Source organism: Haliotis rufescens, unplaced genomic scaffold (assembly GCF_023055435.1).
Source record: "Haliotis rufescens isolate VD_foot unplaced genomic scaffold, xgHalRufe1.0.p SCAF_10, whole genome shotgun sequence".
Classification (NCBI taxonomy): Eukaryota; Metazoa; Mollusca; class Gastropoda; order Lepetellida; family Haliotidae; genus Haliotis; species Haliotis rufescens.
Window position 1 is genome coordinate 39,381,813 of NW_025963780.1, and position 19,850 is coordinate 39,401,662.

General features: G+C 40.9%; 1 protein-coding gene across 2 annotated transcripts in view; it reads right to left on the reverse strand.

Annotated features, from left to right (window-relative positions):
- Positions 1-697: 697 nt before the first annotated feature.
- LOC124142642 overlaps positions 698-19,850 on the reverse strand; it is a 70,435-nt gene continuing 51,282 nt past the window's right edge. For both annotated transcript variants that reach the window (XM_048390465.1, XM_048390459.1), the window contains 16 exons: positions 14,811-15,030; positions 12,288-12,972; positions 11,904-12,084; positions 11,242-11,359; positions 10,949-11,128; positions 10,484-10,520; positions 10,084-10,347; positions 8,327-8,371; positions 7,940-8,121; positions 7,520-7,712; positions 7,274-7,393; positions 6,696-6,850; positions 6,278-6,391; positions 5,953-6,067; positions 5,071-5,164; positions 698-2,371 (listed from right to left, as the gene is read on the reverse strand). In XM_048390465.1, the coding sequence (XP_048246422.1) occupies positions 2,233-2,371; positions 5,071-5,164; positions 5,953-6,067; positions 6,278-6,391; positions 6,696-6,850; positions 7,274-7,393; positions 7,520-7,712; positions 7,940-8,121; positions 8,327-8,371; positions 10,084-10,347; positions 10,484-10,520; positions 10,949-11,128; positions 11,242-11,359; positions 11,904-12,084; positions 12,288-12,972; positions 14,811-15,030 (2,842 nt within the window). In that variant the 3' untranslated portion in view covers positions 698-2,232. The remainder of the gene's footprint in view (positions 2,372-5,070; positions 5,165-5,952; positions 6,068-6,277; positions 6,392-6,695; positions 6,851-7,273; positions 7,394-7,519; positions 7,713-7,939; positions 8,122-8,326; positions 8,372-10,083; positions 10,348-10,483; positions 10,521-10,948; positions 11,129-11,241; positions 11,360-11,903; positions 12,085-12,287; positions 12,973-14,810; positions 15,031-19,850) is intronic.

Genomic DNA, 19,850 nt, shown 5'->3' on the forward strand with positions numbered 1-19,850 from the left:
TTTATATTTATACCTATTATGACATGTTTATGACATAAATACCACGTTCATGATCATTCGAACATACAAACCCCTGTTCGATGATTTCAACTTTTGTAGAAAGGTGGCTATGTGTATAAAATGTAATAAAACAGGTTATTTGAAGAGTGAAAAGTGATGAAACTTAGGGAAGGATGTAGATAATAATAAAGGATGTGTTTATGATTTTCAACACTGGCCATTATGCAGGGAATACATTGACACCATATGTGCATGACAATATTTAACAGTGAACCTGGCTAATAGCGCTTTAAGTACTGGTACTACATCTGCACGTTAGTTTTCTTTCCGTTTCGTGCTGGTAATGAACGTACGCTGCACACACTGTAAATATCGCCGCAATATAGTCACCCGATTGCCGAAGCTTACCCGGATAGTAATCATGTGATCAAAACACAATGATGATGTTTATCGATAAATGGATATGTCTTGAAAAGCGCAATATGTTTCATTACTGTAAGTTATATTCCTAATCGATGAAATGTCTTGTTTTAGCCCACATGCAGCCATCTTCTTTAATTAATCATCACGGTCTTTCGTGATTCTGATCAAGTGGTAGGGAAGATAACTATCTATGTAACATTGACTACCACTACCACACCAAGCTCTAATCGTCACATCCATCGTACGCAAGGCTAAACATAACAAAAAGTGTATAAATGGTATTTTATGGTGCTTTATATTGAAAAAGTATAACAAACGCGTAGTGAGTATGGGTTTTACGACGCATTCAGCAATATTCCAACTATATCACAGCTGGGGACACAAGAAATGGGTTTCACACAATGTACCCATGTGGCCTTCAGCTCGACGAGCGAACGCCTTAACCACTAGGCTACCGCACCGCCCCATAACAAAATAACATGAGTATGTTTGTCGCATGACTGTAAAGCAAACTTTTGAGTACAACGTGCAGGAGAATAAAAATAAAACAGACGAAAATAGTCTAAAAAATAGACGAACATGACAAATTATAGGAGTTCTGCATCTCTCTCCCCAGAACGGAGCGGTATTGCACCACGGGAAAGGGTTTAGTCTCGCATTTAGTAACCTAACACTTACTTTCCTTGGCACTCAACATTCCAACTAGAAAACACTAACTGCTTTTAGCAGATATTTCCTGTGGCTATGGAAAGGGTTTTGTCGTTTTATTCGCCCTTGTCTAGTGTGATCCCTACAATAAAACACAGATTCACCCTTGTCCATTGAATTCTTCAGAATAAAACTCAAATTTACCATACCTCAGTGTAATCCCGACAATAAAACACACATATACCCTTGTCCCGTGAGATATCCACAATAAAACACATATTTATCCTTGTCCCGTGAGATTCCCACAATAAAACACACATGTACCAGTGTCCCGTAAGATCCACGCAATTAAACACAATTTTATCCTTGTCCAGTGAATTCCCTATAATAAAACAGAAATGTACCCGTGTCTAATGCAAAACCCACAATAAAACCCACATTTACCCTTCTTGTCCCGTGAGATCCCCACAATAAAAAAAACAAATTTACCCTTGTCAAGTTAGAACCCAACGATAAAACACAAATTTACCCTTTTACAGTGATCATGAGTACCCAACAATAACACAAATTTACCCTTGTCTAGTGAATTCTCCACAATAAATCACCACAGTCATATCTAAGCTACGTATATATTCTTGATCATTAGAAGAAGGAAAAAGTGCTGAGGTGCTCACATTTCAATATCAATCTAATATAAATTCGTTTAATCAAATAGTTCAAGATGTGCGTAAAAAACTAGGTATCATTTTGAATTATATGAAAAAAACATAAACAAAATAATTAAAAGAAAGAACGAATTAGTTACGAAACGAGACAAAGTTAACAACTTTCCGAAATGGTGGCACGTCCTCAACAGACTCTATTCAGTTCCCTGACGCTTTTATTTCACAACTGAATCTTTTAAACTCTGTTCAGCAAGACACTCGTCAAAGTTGGAGAGAATATTGATCCATGCTTTGTCACTACAACATTAAGTGTGTGTATGTATTGTATTTTCTAAAACATTTTAGTTACTGAAAATCTCTCATCTATAACAGGAACAAGAACGCGATGTTAAAAATGGCTCTATCAATATGTACGTAAGGAAGTAAAATAAGATCTAAAATATGCAAAAAATAGCGCTTCCTCATGTGTGGTAACACACCAACTGTCCAGAGTAGCTCATCTCTGGTAGTAGTAGTTCTGGTCGTTGCCATCAGGTCGCAGTCCGAAAGAGGACTCCAGGCTGCCCACGATGGTGCTGAAGTTGGGTCGGCTGCCTGGAGACTCGGACCAACACTCCTGCATCAGCCGATAGTGACTGAAAACATCGAGACATCACTTTATTACATATTGCCGAGGGTCGCCGTCAGCCATGACTTTACAGACATTACCACGACTGTTGTACAGTAGTACTACTCCGATTGTTCCATATTACCGTGACTGTTCTTCATTGCTGTGTTCTACTCTACTACGTTCTACATAACTGTGGCGTTCCATATTACTACGACTGCCCTATATAACTATGACTGTTACACCTTACTGTGTCTGTTACACCTTACTGTGTCTGTTACACCTAACTGTCTGTTACAGATTACTGTGTCTGTTACACCTTATTATGAGTGTTACATATTATTGATACCGTTACACCTAACTGAGTCTGCATTACTGTGACGGTTCTACATTACTATAAATGTTCAACAACGACTATAACTGTTCTGCATTATTATGACTGTTCTACATTATTGTGACTGTTCTATATTACTGTGACTGTTCTATATTACTGTAAGTTCTATATTACTGTAACTGTTCTATATTACTGTAACTGCACTTCATTACTAGAACGGTTCTATATTACTGTAACTCTTCTATATTACTATGACTGTTCTATATTACCGTAACTGTTCTATATTACTGCAACTGTTTTATATTGTTGTAACTGCTTTATATTACTGTAACTATTCTATATTGCTGTAACTGTTTTATATTACTATGACTGTTCTATATTACTGTAACTGTTCTATATTACTGTAACTGTTCTATATTACTGTAACTGCACTTCATTACTAGAACGGTTCTATATTACTGTAACTGTTCTATATTACTGTAACTATTCTATATTGCTGTAACTGTTTTATATTACTATGACTGTTCTATATTACTGTAACTGTTCTATATTACTGTAACTGCACTTCATTACTAGAACGGTTCTATATTACTGTAACTGTTCTATATTACTGTAACTATTCTATATTGCTGTAACTCTATATATTACTATGACTGTTCTATATTACTGTAACTGTTCTATATTGCTGTAAGTGTTCTATATTACTGTAAGTGTTCTATACTACTGTAAGTGTTTTATACTACTGTAACAGTTACAGCAATATAGAAAGTAAAAGTAATGAGATTCGCTGTGCAGAGTTGCATCCCTTGGGCACGCCAGAAATCTATAATTGTTTGTTCGAATCCCGGTTCGCCCCGATTATGTTTCTAGGTTTGTCAGCACCATACCTGTGCTCGTGGGCGGTAAACGTCTGAGACCTGCATCCCTTGGGCTTTCCTCACATTAAGCTGACAAGCCGTGATAATACTGTTAAAAGCGGAGTTAAACCCAACACGCTCACTCACTCTAAACTTTTCTATAATGACGTAAACATTTGCCTGCGACATTTGCGAACATTACAGATTTTAAATGTGAATAATGTTAAAGTATAAACTGGCATGCATTTACAGTTTGACACAATGTGTGATCAACAAAAGTGTGACAGAAACGTTAATATTCTTCATACTCGGTTACGATATTCGTACCATACGAGGATATATATTTCTATGAATACACAATGCCATTTAGTGAGTGAGTGAGTGAGTATGGTTTTACGCCGCTTTTAGCAATATTCCAGCAATATCACGGCGGGGGACACCAGAAATGGGCTTCACACATTGTACCCATGTCGGGAATCGAACCCGGGTCTTCGACGTGACGAGCGAACGCTTTAACCACTAGGCTACCCGACCGCCCCAAAATGCCATTTAGAAAGTGGTCAAATGTAACAAATGTTATATATTTGGGATAACGCTTTCTTAGTCAAGTACAGATTCTCGTACTTTTTTGGGTTGAGTCCCGTCCGGGATTCGAACCCACACTTGCAATCGCCAAAAGTACGGGATCTTGACTACCAGTTGTCGGACTTTCATTTTTTGTGGAAGCCTCGGTGGCTGAGTGGGTTAGATCTCTGACTTTGTGTGCTGGCGATTAGGTGCCTCACTCTGGCAAGTGTGGGTTCGAATCCTGGACGGGACTCAACCCAAAAAAGTACGAGAATCTGTACTTTACTAAGAAAGTGTTATCCCAAATATAACAATAGTTAGATATATATTTCGCTGAAACCTGATTTTTTTCATGTTAATCTTAGTGACACCCAACCATGGTATTATGGTTAAGAAAGTGAAAATGTTTTTCTTTATTTTCTAGAAAGCCCTGGGTACTTCTATAAGAAGATCCGTTTCTAATTAACTTCAGAATTCGTAAAACTGGTGTAAGCATTAAAATTGGTACAATTTTGTTGGTAATACAAACTTTTCTGGGAGTCAAAATGAAGCTTTGTTTTAAAAAGTCAACATTCCATTTGAGTGATGATATGATAGATTCATTATACGTCTTCTCTTTATCTTACGCTACATTTGTAAATACAGAGGGTTCAGTAAGGAAGGTTTGCCTTTTCCCAATCTAGATTGACATGTCAATAAAGTATGTTTAAATCAAGTAGTCGATACATTTCAAATGAAATAGCACTGGATTTCAAGTCTTCTGGACATTTTAAAATTATTAAAGAGTTTCCGAAGTATAACGACAATTCATATTGAAATTTACATGATTAAATGTATATTTGTCTTGACATCTATTGATGAACAATCAAAGTTTACTCATTCCGGAAAATTTGAAGTAGGACGTCCGTCTAACTTGACATTGTACTATAAAAAGAATACCTGCACAAACATTTACTTGGTATTACTTACATGTCCTCCGCATACTCCGGCCTTGACAGCCTGTGCCCGCCCTTGACCTTCGTTGGGATGTCACGACCTCTGATGTCAGAGTAAGGACTCTCACCTAGGGAGGACAGAAACTGGATTTAAGATTGTCTGTACCTCCTTATCTTTCTGTTGGTGAAGTAAGTTTTGTCGGTTTTGTGAGTCATACAGTCGGCAATGGCAGCTAAACAGTCGGCTGTGATAGGTATGGAGTCGTTAATGGTAGTTATATAGACGATTAGAAATGCAGGCTGATAACACAATCGTTCCTGATTTTAATATATCTAGTTGTGGTGGTATTCAAGTCGGTAATGGTTGTTTAAGAGGAGGAAATGGTAGTGACCTAGACACTGCCTGAAACAGCCAGACACCTCCCCGTGCTAAAGATGGGTCACTCTCCCTGTTAGACTCTACAAATTACATTAACTGAACCAGACTCATCTAGACACAACCAGTGTCATCCAAATACAACCAGACACATCCAGACACAACCGGAATCAGCTAGTCAAAGCACATCTATCCATGCTGAAGATCTCTCAGATAGCCACGCCATAGGACCACGCGTCACTCTCTCAACAGGCGGCATTAAGAGAACCTGACTAATCTAGACACAACCAAAGTCATCGTGACACAGTCGGAACCAGACATAACTATGTATATATACCCGGACACAACCACACCCATCCCAACTCAACCCGATAAAGCCAGACACCACCCACACTGAAAATCTCCCAGTCACTTTCCTCGTTGGACTCAACAGGAGAAATCAAAAGAACCAGATTGATCCACACACATCCAAGTTCATCCAGATGCAACCAGCCATATCTAGACACAACCAGAAACAGCAAGACCCAGCCAAACACCTACCCATGCTGAAGATCTCCCAGATTGTCACACCATAGGACCACACGTCACTCTTCTCGTTAGCATCCTTGAAGGACCTCAGACACTCTGGGGCTGTCCATTTGATGGGGATGCGGTCCTAAATCGCAAACAAGAAATATAAGTAAAATACCTAAGGGGTATGATTGAAGGTTATTGAAAACATGATACTATTGTCGACATTTTAGGAAACATGAATATTCCAGACCAGTTTCTATATGAACACATAGACACTACAACTTTATGTTACTAATGAACCAATGTGATTATGTTGAGACAGAAACCAGGATGCATCATGCTGCACACTTACCCCTTTGGCATCATCAGCAGACTCATCAGCCTTGCTTGGGCCACATCCAGTCACCTTGATCTCCAGCAGGAAGGTCAGCAAACAGTTACGTGCAGCCAATTTACGGTGAACGATCTGAAGAAACACCACAACAGCACTCGAAAATATTCCAAAGATATACCGACTCAATAGATCATTAACGTCGATCCATGCAATTTGGATACGATGATATGCTAGCAACAAAGTCCCCGAGCCTGTCCACCCAATTCATTTGATCACCTCCGGAGACAAGCATTGGATACTTTTACCCAGAACATCTTTACCCCACTAACTCCCCTCTCCCTCATCCGGTCGAATCCTCAGGTTAGAGGAATATTGTTGTATAAAATCGCACTACAGCGTGTTGGGTAGCCATGGCACACATACTACATACACACACCTTCTTGGACGCCAGATACTCCATGGCACGAGCGATGTCCAGGGCGAAGTTCTGTATCCTGTCCAGGGTGTCCTCATTGATGTTTGATCTCTGCTTGGTCAGCCACTTGTCCAGTTGGCCAATCTCGCAGTACTCCAGCACCATGACGGGGCCCACTGGGTGAGATCAAAGGAAGACTCAGACACATGTTATACAGACAGACACCAAACACACACACATATACATATACAACACACACACACACACACACACGCACGGACGCACGCACGCACGCACGCACGCACACACGCACGCAACCCGATGCACGTGAGTTCCGTGAAAATTGAAATGCACATGCATTCCCCCATTTCTTGCCCTATACAAATCCACCCAGATCGGATAACATTCATTCGTAATTGAATTGCTGTCACATGCATGTTATTCTGGCAGACACCAAACAGATATACATGTGTCTTTGTTCTTCTGAAATTGTTACTTCCAAATATTCTTCTAGCTTACATTCCAGTAGTTATATGGACCACTTGATATACGAAACCAAAGGTCGTGTTTTGAAAATTATGATGCTGATTTCTACTCACGCGCCTCGTTCTCCATGACAGCCCCAAGGAAGCCCAACAGGTTCGTGTGTTTGCCCATCTGAGTGGCAGCAAAGTTGATCTTAGCCAGCATCAGCAAGATGTCGTCCTGACTCTCCCTCACTGGGGAAACACAGATCGACATATTGATTGAATATCAGATGAACTTATTTCACAGTAACGAACAACACCAACAATACAGAACAAAACATTTGAATATATTTCAGAGTGTTATTTTACACGATTTACCTTTGAGAACCTTCGCAACCACATTTTGGACGTTCTTGGGTGTCTCCATCCACTTGGCAGTGTAGATCCTGGCAAACTTGCCGGTTGCGATGACCTCGGTAAGGCTGATGTCCTCGGGGGGAATGTACCAGGGTTCCCCAAGGTCCATGCTGCCGTAGATGTAGATGTCGTCGTCCTTGTTGTATGTCGTGTTCTGATGCAAAGTTGGAATGTTGTATAAACCCACCATACTTTAAAGTTTAGGAAAATTGCTATAACACAAAAATCTGTTCTCACTTTGGTTTCGAAACTGAAATCTATTTTATATTTGGTAATATATAAGAAAATGTATTCAGTAAAAATATCCAAGGCGGTAGGATGCATTCACATCTCTAATCAAATGAGAGTAGTGCAACTATGTATGACAAATACTAATCTTACATCAAACGCCCATCTACTCCTGCGGTCGTTCCGTTTGAAGCCCGTTGTTTGTCCTGTTGAGGTCGCAACACGGGGTCGTTCTCTGTAAGTGTTTCGACGCCCGAGGAGTCCAGCCAATAACCCAAGTTTGAACAGAATCAGGCCCACAATAACGAGTATGAGAGCGAGCAGCAACAACATTCCTGGACAAAACAAAACAAAAATCGCTCATTACGTTCAGCTGCTATGAATCTTGTGTATAAATTTGTAATTCTTCTTACATACAAAAATTCCCAAACAAACTACTGGCAAGCAAACTTGATTGTTGTGAAACAAAATGCAAGTATGTTTTATGAGAGATGATATGAATGTTTGGAAGTTGCCAGGATATGAAAATCAGTCGCCTACCTATAACAACTCCAACAATGGCTCCCGATGAAAGTCCACCCGACTCTGGAACAGTGAAAAATATAATACATCAGTAATACACAATCATAAAAATCAGAGACTAGGAAAAAAGATCAATCATTTTCTAAACTGAGGACCAAAAGAAACTTTACAATACTTTTAAATCACTCTATTTTAAAAACCACAAACGATTGCACAAAGTACAATGTGTTTAAAATTTCTCAACGAAATCAATAATTTAAATGTCATTCAGCATCCTATATTGGAAGGACCGTTGCCCGAATTGAGGTGGAGTAGCAAACAAGCTTTCAATGTAATGGACAAAGAAACACACATCTAACACGACGACCCATGACATCCCAGAGGTGTTCTATGCAGGACATGTCTGGGAAGCGTGCAGACCACGGCAAGACGTTGACGTTGTTGGCTACAAGGACGTCCTGTACGATTCGGGCTGTTTGGGGCCTGGTGTTGTCATGCTGATAGAGGACACCACGTGGCAGATGTTGCAGAAATGATTTGACACCCCCTCCACTATAAGGCACGATCTCCTGAACGCAACATGTCGCCGTCTGTTTTCTTCTGCCGTAAACACGCCGTTTTCCATCAGCTCTGAACATACACCTGGCATTGATCAGTGAAGACGACCCTCTGCCAGTCACGTCGCTGCAAACGACGAACAGTTCGGGCCCATTTCAATCTCTGATGACGATGTTGACCTGTCAATAACTGTCCTCCGTAAGGTCTGTAGTCCCTAAATCCTTGAGCCCTCAGTCGCCTGGCCAAGGTCCGTCGACGAACCATATGACCTAAAGCATTCGTCTTTGATGACGTCACTGTTAGGAATCGATTCCGGAGATGCAAAGTACGCATGTACCGGTCTTCATTGGGCGTAGTTACCCTGGGTCTGCATGTTCCTGACCTGTCTGTAACGTTGCATCAGGTTAGTCACAGGAACACGGGAGCAATCACATGTTCGAGCAATGTGGGCTTGGGCGGCTCTCATCCCATCATACCCATGGCCCGCTCGCGTTGTTAAGGTGTCAGTCGAGGCATTTGTATCATTTACACATCTTTATTACACGTGACGTTTCGGCTTCCTACGCGGCACGTGTTTTCACTTTTCGCATTTCTTTAACAAGACGTGCTGCATAGAGCATTGTTGTGTTTGGACGATGTGCATTGCGTTGATTTAGTTTGAACTTGTGGTTTTTTTTTGCAACTTCATTTTTAAGGCGGTAAAGTTTTTTTGTGGCCAGTATATATCTTAACCACCCAGGACATATTTTTTACAGTACGAATCAGTATAAGTTTGTAATCTGATGATACCCTCCCGTACTTGTGTGTTTACACCATTTGTCTTTGTCACGTGTTACTGTCCGACCTGACAATCCAGTGACTGACATAATGAGCATCGATCTCCGCATTTGTTAAACGATGACCAGCATCAACTTTGCTGTCTGAATGAGCATAAGTGGACAACACAAAAGTCCATTGTACGATTTAGCCAATTATCATGAGCATTTATTTATGAATTACTATAAAACAGTGTTGGTCCTTGTTGTTTCAAGGTAATAGGTATTGCTTTTTCACTTAGTTTTGATTCAGATTTAAACGTGTCCTTGTCTAGAAACATCCTTTTAGCCGTAGCGAGTAGTCGTATACCTTTGCAAACATATGCAATGCGATGCGATGCGATGCGGCACGACACAACATAAAAAGAACAATTTACATCTGCATTCAATTCCTGTTATTACCTGTTGTGGCGGTCACCGGGACAGCCCTGCTCTTCAGCTCCCCATACTGGGAGATGACCACGATGGTGTAGGTTGTGTCCGGCTGGAGGCCGACCAAATTGTAGGAGGTCGCTGTCTTGTGCAGGCGGATCATCTCCGTCTGTCCATTTACCTCGTAGTTGATCCACATCTCTGTCCGGCTGTAGCAACTGGGGGAGTGTTTCCACGCCACAGTCACTAAATGTGCTTCTTTTTTTGTGACAGTCACGCCTTGAGGTGATAGCGCTGCCAACAAAGAAGATGCATCCGAGGTATGGCATAGATACTGGAATCACAAGTCCAACAAGACACTTTCCATAATCATAAGAATTCTGGACGGAGGAGGGGGGCAGTTAAATTGTTGAACTCATATCATACTTACATGCTTGAGTTCCAGTCAGTGAATTTAGGCTATCAACCTGTGAAAAGAATAGAGTCACATGCGTAGATTAACCAGTGGAAATTCCGGGGAAACATTCGTCCTTAGCAAATGGATCGGGTGGTTAGCCTCGGTGACTTGGTAGACTACATGTCATCGCGCTCCGATCGTGTTTATTATTGTTCAAAATCTTGATCATTGGATAAATTTCTAAATACAGGCAGCTGTCATGAGGCTGGAATATTGCTGACATTAATGGAATATAAAATATATTGTATAAATTAACGATCGTGGTGAGAAGAACCATCAGGCTATCATGAAATGTCTCATTCCTGGTAGTTGTATTAAACGTCTTGCCATATCGTATTTGTTTCCATAATCTTAAAATAATGTTGTATGTCACATAATATAATCTTTTGTATAATTACCGTTTGACCTACATTAAGACCTGATATCAACCACACTTACGTTGAAGCTCCTTGTTGTATGGATTCCCGCCATGTTCACGAAGTTCATTTCCATTGTCACCGTCTGATCTTCCAACATTGGTTGCTTTAGCCAGCAGTTGTTGATGGACAGAAACTGCTTCTTGTTGAAACAGACTTTATTGCCGGTAGCACAGTAACACGTTGTAAAGACTGGACACGACTGTGGAGAAAGTTGTGTTGAAATGGTAAAGCGTTTGGAAATGGAATTTGAAGCTACTATGATTCAAGGAAATAATAGATGTTAAACGATGTACGCCATGTACTAGTACTTACATCTATGGTTGTGAAGGGCAAAGTTTCATTAACGATCACCAGGCTGCTGTTCACTTTCCTGACGAATAGGTCCACACGTTTCAGACCACTCTCCATGTCCAGAACATTTATTTCAACACTGAAATCAAAGGAGGGAGAGATGGATGATTTGTTCTGGAATAAAGACACTGTTGCTCATCAGGAACGATCAAATTGAGCTTGATGTTAAATATGAAGTCACTACAAAATTCACATAAAACAAAACAACCGTTTGATAAAGACAAGAACAAGAAACATATTATGTGAGAGGACAATGTCGTATTATTGTAAAACTATTTTATTGTTAAAGTATTAAACAGAAAAGTAACGTATTTTCGGTGATGAAGGATATTTTATGTTCGCAAAACATAGCAAATGTTCAGTGCAGATGTTCGTGCAGAAACGAAAGTGAAAATCATTAACTTTTACATCAAATATCAGCTCGATCTTAATTTCCTAATCCAACTTCCACAAGTGATTCTGGCCCTACTTCTTACGAGAAACCAAATCAGATTCTCAGACCATCATGTGTCTATGAGAAAGATTCCGACATGCCATTGACTGATGCGTTAACAAACAACACAGTGTTATAGAGCAACAATCGAAAATACTTACACAAAATGAATATTTATATATCTACTCACGTAGAACTAAATGGTACATTGTTCTTATGTGTGTTCCTCTTGAATACAGGCTGATCAGCGCCAGGCGGTGTATCATCAAAGTGAACCCTGGTGGAATCTATCCGGGTGTTTCCCAGGACATCTGTAGCTCTCACCCAAACTGTTACTGTGTCCCTGTTCGTCAATGGAGCTCCGTGTGAACCTATAAATCATACATGTATATTCATTATGTCAGATCCAAAGGGTATTTACTTGATACGAAAGCATTATTTTTTGTGACATAACACATTTATCGCGATTATAATGCGCGTTCAATGTAACATGTCATGCCCTGCAAAAATTTTTTTATAATAGCACAGTGATAATTTGAGCTGCACAAATATTATGCTGTGACAAAAAAGTTACCTGCAGATATAGTGAATGTTTCATTGACTCCGATATCCACCCAGCCTGAGGTTGGTTCCTGCTGATTCTTGCCACCATTGCTGTCTTTCCTCAAAACAACCTCAAACTTGACAACACCTCTCTTGTTTGGTATTGCGTCTACTGTCCTCTGTCCTTCGTGGTCATCCTGTCCGGAGTCTTTAGGGATCTTCTTCAAGAAGTCCTCGAGCTGTGGGGGGTAGGCGAGGACTTGGTTCAACCACTTGCCCTCCTCATGCTTCAGGTTCACAAAGTGGTTGGTCCATGTGACCTTGATATCTCGAAAAGGATCATCTTGCCAGTTGTATCCCCCTTTAGGATCAGCCGAAGATATGTACAGTCGGCTGTCTGCGTCTGTATCTATGGTAACGCTAGAAACAGGGTCGTATATGGCGATCCTTCTTACAAAGATAGAGTTATTGGCCTTGTCGGAGGCCTCAAGGATGAAGGAGTACACTCCAGGCTGTGGAGGTGTGTAGGTCGCCTGGAAGGAGTTGGAGGCAGATGAGGACTGATTGACTTCAATAGGTCCATGTATAGGCTTCAAGGGTTTAAACTCCTTCAGCACCTGATTCCCGTCGACCTGTAGTTTGAACACTTCCCAGGCGTAGCGGTGCATGCCAGAAGGAACATCAGTCCAGCTGGACCAGCGGAGACTTATTGGATTCTGAGAAGGAAATATACATATAACATGTACCTGTTCCAAGTTGCGAATTGAAATATTATTTTTCGTACCCGGTTTATGTTCCACGTGGACTAATGTTTAGGTATCCTGAGACACAGCGAGGGACAGTGAAAATTATTTCACGACGAACATGAACTTATTTCACGACGAACATCAATAAGATACTTTTTACTTCGTTTTACAATTAGATTAGACTTCTATCTGGACTACTATCTGGGTACTATCACCAACTTGACATGCTTTATCATGATTATTAGCAGGACAGAAATATCTAATGAATGGATGAGAGACCTGAATCTCTGCGTGCGTGCGTTCGTGCAATCGTGCGTGTGCTTGTGTGCGCACATGTGTAATGGTATGTGCGTGTGTGTTTACAGGTGTGTGAGTTTATGCGTATGCTTGTGGTCAACTGCTATTTTGAATATCTACGCCATGCAGGCGAGACTTGAGTATGTGTATGTGTGTAAGTATATAAGTACAGTTACGAAGACACATTAACCAAAATCACATTTTTGACATAAGCAATGATAGTGACATCAAACCAGTTTTGACAGGTGTCTACCCGGTTTTTAGGGCTTTTTCTTAAGAAATAATGATGATTACATTCGTATTGCGATTTAATTCTTTCTGGGCCCAGAACATCCAAGTTTATATGAAAGGTGTATGACATTTATGACACATGAATATAACTACTACTTTGATTCAGTTGATAAACCTTCAAAATGGTCTTGTTTTTCTTTGCAATGAAACTTATTTATCAGAAATGAATAAATGAAACATAGAACCAGAAAGATCAAACGCCAAAGGTCAGATAATCCAATTCCACTCCAAGCTTTGAGACACACGTGTTTCATAACGTTCGTTCTTGTACCTGTTTACGCCCACCCATCTGCGTAATAATGACAAATATTTTCCTGGACACATTTTTCGTGCAATATGAATGAATATTAGATATGATATCCATTAGTTCACCTTGAATAACGATGATACGCTTGAGGTTGCCAAACAGCTTCATGAACAGCCTTCTGAATTATGACACTATGACAACTGTCATGATAAAAAGTTGCGAATTGAAATATTATTTCATACCCGGTTTATGTTCCACGTGAAAAATGTTTAGGTGAGCTGAGATACAGCGAGGGACAGTGAAAATTATTTAACGACGAACATGAACTTATTTCACGACGAACATCAGTAAGCTACCTTTTACTTCGTTTTACAAGTAGATTATTGTAGATTTTTAAGATAAATAAAACGAACGCTGTAGAATAAGCAGTACTACAGTTTGACGTCCGAGATCCTCCACAGTTAAATCCAAAAATCTGTACCATGCAATGTATAACAGGTCAGTATTCGTCTATTTTCATTTTCGTTACATGGACTTTCAAAAAGCGACTTCTATCTGGACTACTATCTGGGTACTATCACCAACTTGACATGCTTTATCATGATTATTAGCAGGACAGAGAGAAAAGTCAATGATCACTTCAAATATCTGGTAATAGATGAGAGACGTAAATGTCCGCATGCGTTCGTGCAATCGTGCATTTGTTTGTGTGCATATATGTGTGATTGTATGTGCGTGTGTGTTTACGGGTGTGTGCGTTTATGCGTATGCTTGTGGTCAACTGCTATTGAAATACCTACTGCATGCAGGCTAGACTTGAGTATGTGTATGTGTGTATGTATGTAAGTACAGTTACGATGACACGTTAACCAAACTCACATTTTGACATAAGCAATGACGGTGACATGAAACTAGTTTTGACTGGTGTCAAGCAGTGCGATTGGTACCCTTTCTTACGAAATAATGATATTACCTTCGTCACATCTTGGCTTAATGAAAATGGTCTATCTGTACAGGATGACGCTGGTCCCAGGCAGCTGTGAGTTGGTTTGATGAAGTCAAAACGGAACTCCATTGACTGTTCAACCATATGCCCCGTGTACGACTGGTTCCCCCTGTCTCTAAGGCCGCTTACAGTTAATTCCTGGAGTTCTCGGTAACCTCCGCTCCATGTCTTGAATGTGAAAGTCAGTCTGGGTTTGGGGAAAAGAAGATACGTATATTATGTTGGTTAGGTGAACGTACTATTCTTTTTATGTTCAGGCAAGTGTATAAACTAAACACGTTGACCAGCCATACTTGTCATGATGAAACTTCTTTCAATAAACACATTCTCTATTCCCTGTCATGATTTTACACAATATGCATTTCCCTGTTATTTTTTTATGTACAAAGTTTGTGGAATAAAAAAGGGATTATGACCAAAATGTCTTCAAGATGTGTAGTAGTTGCTCCTGACAGAAGTTAGCTGCGCCTGTGCAAGTGTATGTTTGAAGGAACCGCGCATATGTGCACACATATACACTTCTATGAACCGCGCACGTGCACGTTTGTACTTGAATGAACCACGCATGTGCATATATATAGGTTTGAATGAACTGCACATGAGCACACATATTTACTTCAATAAACCACGCATATGCACACATAGCCTTGAATGAACACGCATAGTGCTCACATATTTACTTCAATGAACCACGCATGTACACATATAGACGTGAATGAACCGCAATTGAGCACACATAATTACTCAAATGAACCACGCATGTGCACATATAGACTTGAATGAACTCCGCATGCGCACATATAGACGTGAAGGAACCTCGCTTGTGCACACATATAGACTTGAATGAACCGCGCGTGTGCATATATATAGGTTTGAATGACCCGCGCATGAGCACATATATTTACTTCAATGAACCACGCATGTGCACATATACACTTGAATGAACCATGCATATGAGCACATATACACTTGAATGAACCATGCATATGAGCACATATAGACTTGAATGAACCAGGCATATGTGCACATAGACACTTCTATGAACCGCGCACGTGCACGTTTAAACTTGAATGAACCAAGCATGTGTACATATAGACGTGAAGGAACCTCGCTTGTGCACACATATAGACTTGAATGAACCGCGCGTGTGCATATATATAGGTTTGAATGACCCGCGCATGAGCACATATATTTACTTCAATGAACCACGCATGTGCACATATACACTTGAAAGAACCATGCATATGAGCACATATACACTTGAATGAACCATGCATATGAGCACATATAGACTTGAATGAACCAGGCATATGTGCACATAGACACTTCTATGAACCGCGCACGTGCACGTTTAAACTTGAATGAACCAAGCATGTGCACATATAGACTAGAATGAACACATGTGCACACATATTCGTTTGAATGAACCGCGCATCAGCACACATATTTACTTCAATGAACCACGCATGTGCACATATACACTTGAATGAACCATGCATATGAACACATATAGGCTTGAAAGAGCCAGGCATGTGCAGATATATACTTGAAGCAACTGCGCATATGCTCACACATACTTTCAATGAACAACTCATATACAATGAATCGCGCATGTGCACACACACACTTGGATGAACCGTGCATGTGTACATATAAACTTGAATGTGCCACGCACATGCATACATATACTGGAATGCGCCACGCACATGCACACATATACTTGAATAAGCCACGCACATGCACACGTATACTTAAATGATCCATGCACATGCACTCATAGACTTGGATCAGCCATGCACATACACACGTATACTTGAATGAACGACGCACATGCACACACATGCTTGAATGAGCCAGGCACATGCACACGTATACTTCAATGAGCCACGCACATGCACTCATAGACTTGGATGAGCCATGCACATGCACACGTATACTTCAATGAGCCACGCACATGCACCCATAAACTTGAATGAACCACGCACTTGCACACACTTGCTTGAATGAGCCACGCACATGCACACATATACTTCAATGAGCCATGCACATGAACATATATACTTGAATGAGCCAGGCACATGCACAAGTATACTTTAAGGAGCCACGCACATGCACACATATACTTCAACGAACCACGCGAATGCACACATAGACTTGAATGAGCCATGCACATGCACACATATACTTGAATGAGCCACGCGAATGCACTCATCAACTTGGATGAGCCATGCACATGCACATATATACTTGAATGAGTCACGCACATGCACACGTATACTTCAATGAGCCATGCACATATACTTCAATGAACCACGAACATGCACACATAGACTTGAATGAAACACGCACATGAAGTCACATACATTTGAATGAACCATGCACATGCACACATATATTTGAATGAACCACGCACATGCACATGTATATATCAATGAACCACGAACACGCAGACATTGACTTGAATGAGTCCTGCATATAGACACATACACTTGAATGAACCACGCACATGCACACACATGTTTAAATGAGCCATGCACATGCACACTTAGACTTGATTGAACCACGCGAATGCCCCCATAAAGCTGGATGAGCCATGCACATGCACACATATACTTGGATTAGCCATGCACATGCACACGTGTACTTGAATGAACCATGCATATGAACACATATAGGCTTGAAAGAGCCAGGCATGTGCAGATATATACTTGAAGCAACTGCGCATATGCTCACACATACTTTCAATGAACAACTCATATACAATGAATCGCGCATGTGCACACACATACTTGAATGAACCGTGCATGTGTACATATAAACTTGAATGTGCCACGCACATGCATACATATACTTGAATGATCCATGCACATGCACTCATAGATTTGGATGAGCCATGCACATACACACGTATACTTGAATGAACGACGCACATGCACACACATGCTTGAATGAGCCAGGCACATGCACACGTATACTTCAATGAGCCAGGCACATGCACTCAAAGACTTGGATGAGCCATGCACATGCACACATATACTTCAATGAGCCACGCACATGCACCCATAAACTTGAATGAACCACGCACTTGCACACACTTGCTTGAATGAGCCACGCACATGCACACATATACTTCAATGAACCATGCACATGAACAGATATACTTGAATGAGCCAGGCACATGCACAAGTATACTTTAAGGAGCCACGCACATGCACACATATACTTCAACGAACCACGCGAATGCACACATAGACTTGAATGAGCCATGCACATGCACACATATACTTGAATGAGCCACGCGAATGCACTCATCAACTTGGATGAGCCATGCACATGCACATATATACTTGAATGAGTCATGCACATGCACACGTATACTTCAATGAGCCATGCAAATATACTTCAATGAACCACGAACATGCACACATAGACTTGAATGAAGCACGCACATGAAGTCACATACATTTGAATGAACCATGCACATGCACACATTTATTTGAATGAACCAGCACATGCACATGTATACATCAATGAACCACGCACATGCAGACATTGACTTGAATGAATCCTGCATATAGACACATACACTTGAATGAACCACGCACATGCACACACATGCTTATATGAGCCATGCACATGCACACATAGACTTGATTGAACCACGCGAATGCACCCATAAAGCTGGATGAGCCATGCACATGCACACATATACTTGGATGAGCCATGCACATGCACACGTGTACTTGAATGAACCACGCACTTGCACATATAGACTTGAATGAGCCACGCACATACACCCATAGGCTTGAAGCAACCACGCACATGCACACGGATACTTCAATGAGCCACGCACATATGCACAGATATTCTTGAATGAAACACGCGTATGCACGCGTATGTTTGAATGAACTGCGCATAAACACATATGGACTTCAATGAACTTTGTATGTGCACATATAGACTTCAATGAATCGCGCATATGCACACACATACTTGAATGAAACGTGCATGTGCACATATAATACTTGAATGAACCGCTAGTAGGCACGCACACACTTGAATGAACCCCGCATATGCACACATGTACTTGAATGAATCACTCATATGCATAATATAAATTTGATTGAACCGCTTCTTTGAACATATATATTTGAATGTACCAGCTCATGTGCACACAGACAGACTTAAATGGACCGTGCATGTGGATACATATAGACTTGAATGAACTGCGCATGTGCACACATATCCTGGAATGAGCCACGCATGTGCACATATAAACTTGAATGTGCCACGCACATGCATACATAGATGTGAATGCGCCACGCACATGCACACATATACTTGCATGAACCACGCACATGCACCCGTAAACTTGGATGAGCCATGCACATGCACACATATACTTGAATGAACCACGCATATGAACACATATGCTTGAATGAACCAGGCATGTGCACATATAGACTTAAATGGACCGTGCATGTGCATACATATAGATTTAAATGAACAGCGCATGTGGACACATAAACTGGAATGAGCCACGCATGTGCACATATAAACTTGAATGTTCCACGCACATGCACACAGACGTAAATGAGCCACGCACATGCACACACATGCTTGAATGAGCCAGGAACATGCACACGTATACTTGAATGAACCATGCACATGCACACGTATACTTGAATGAGCAACGCCCATGCACCCATAAAGTTGATTGAGCCACGCACATGCACACATAGACTTGAATGAACCACGCACATGCACACGCATTATTCAATGAGCCACGCACATGCACACGTATACTTCAATGAGCCACGCACATGCACACATATACTTTAATGAGCCACGCACATGCACACATATACTTCAATGAACCACGCACATGCTCACATAGAATTGAATGAGCCACGCTCATGCACCCATAAACTTGGATGAGCCATGCACATGCACACATATACTTGAATGAACCACGCACATGCACACATATACTTCAATGAACCACGC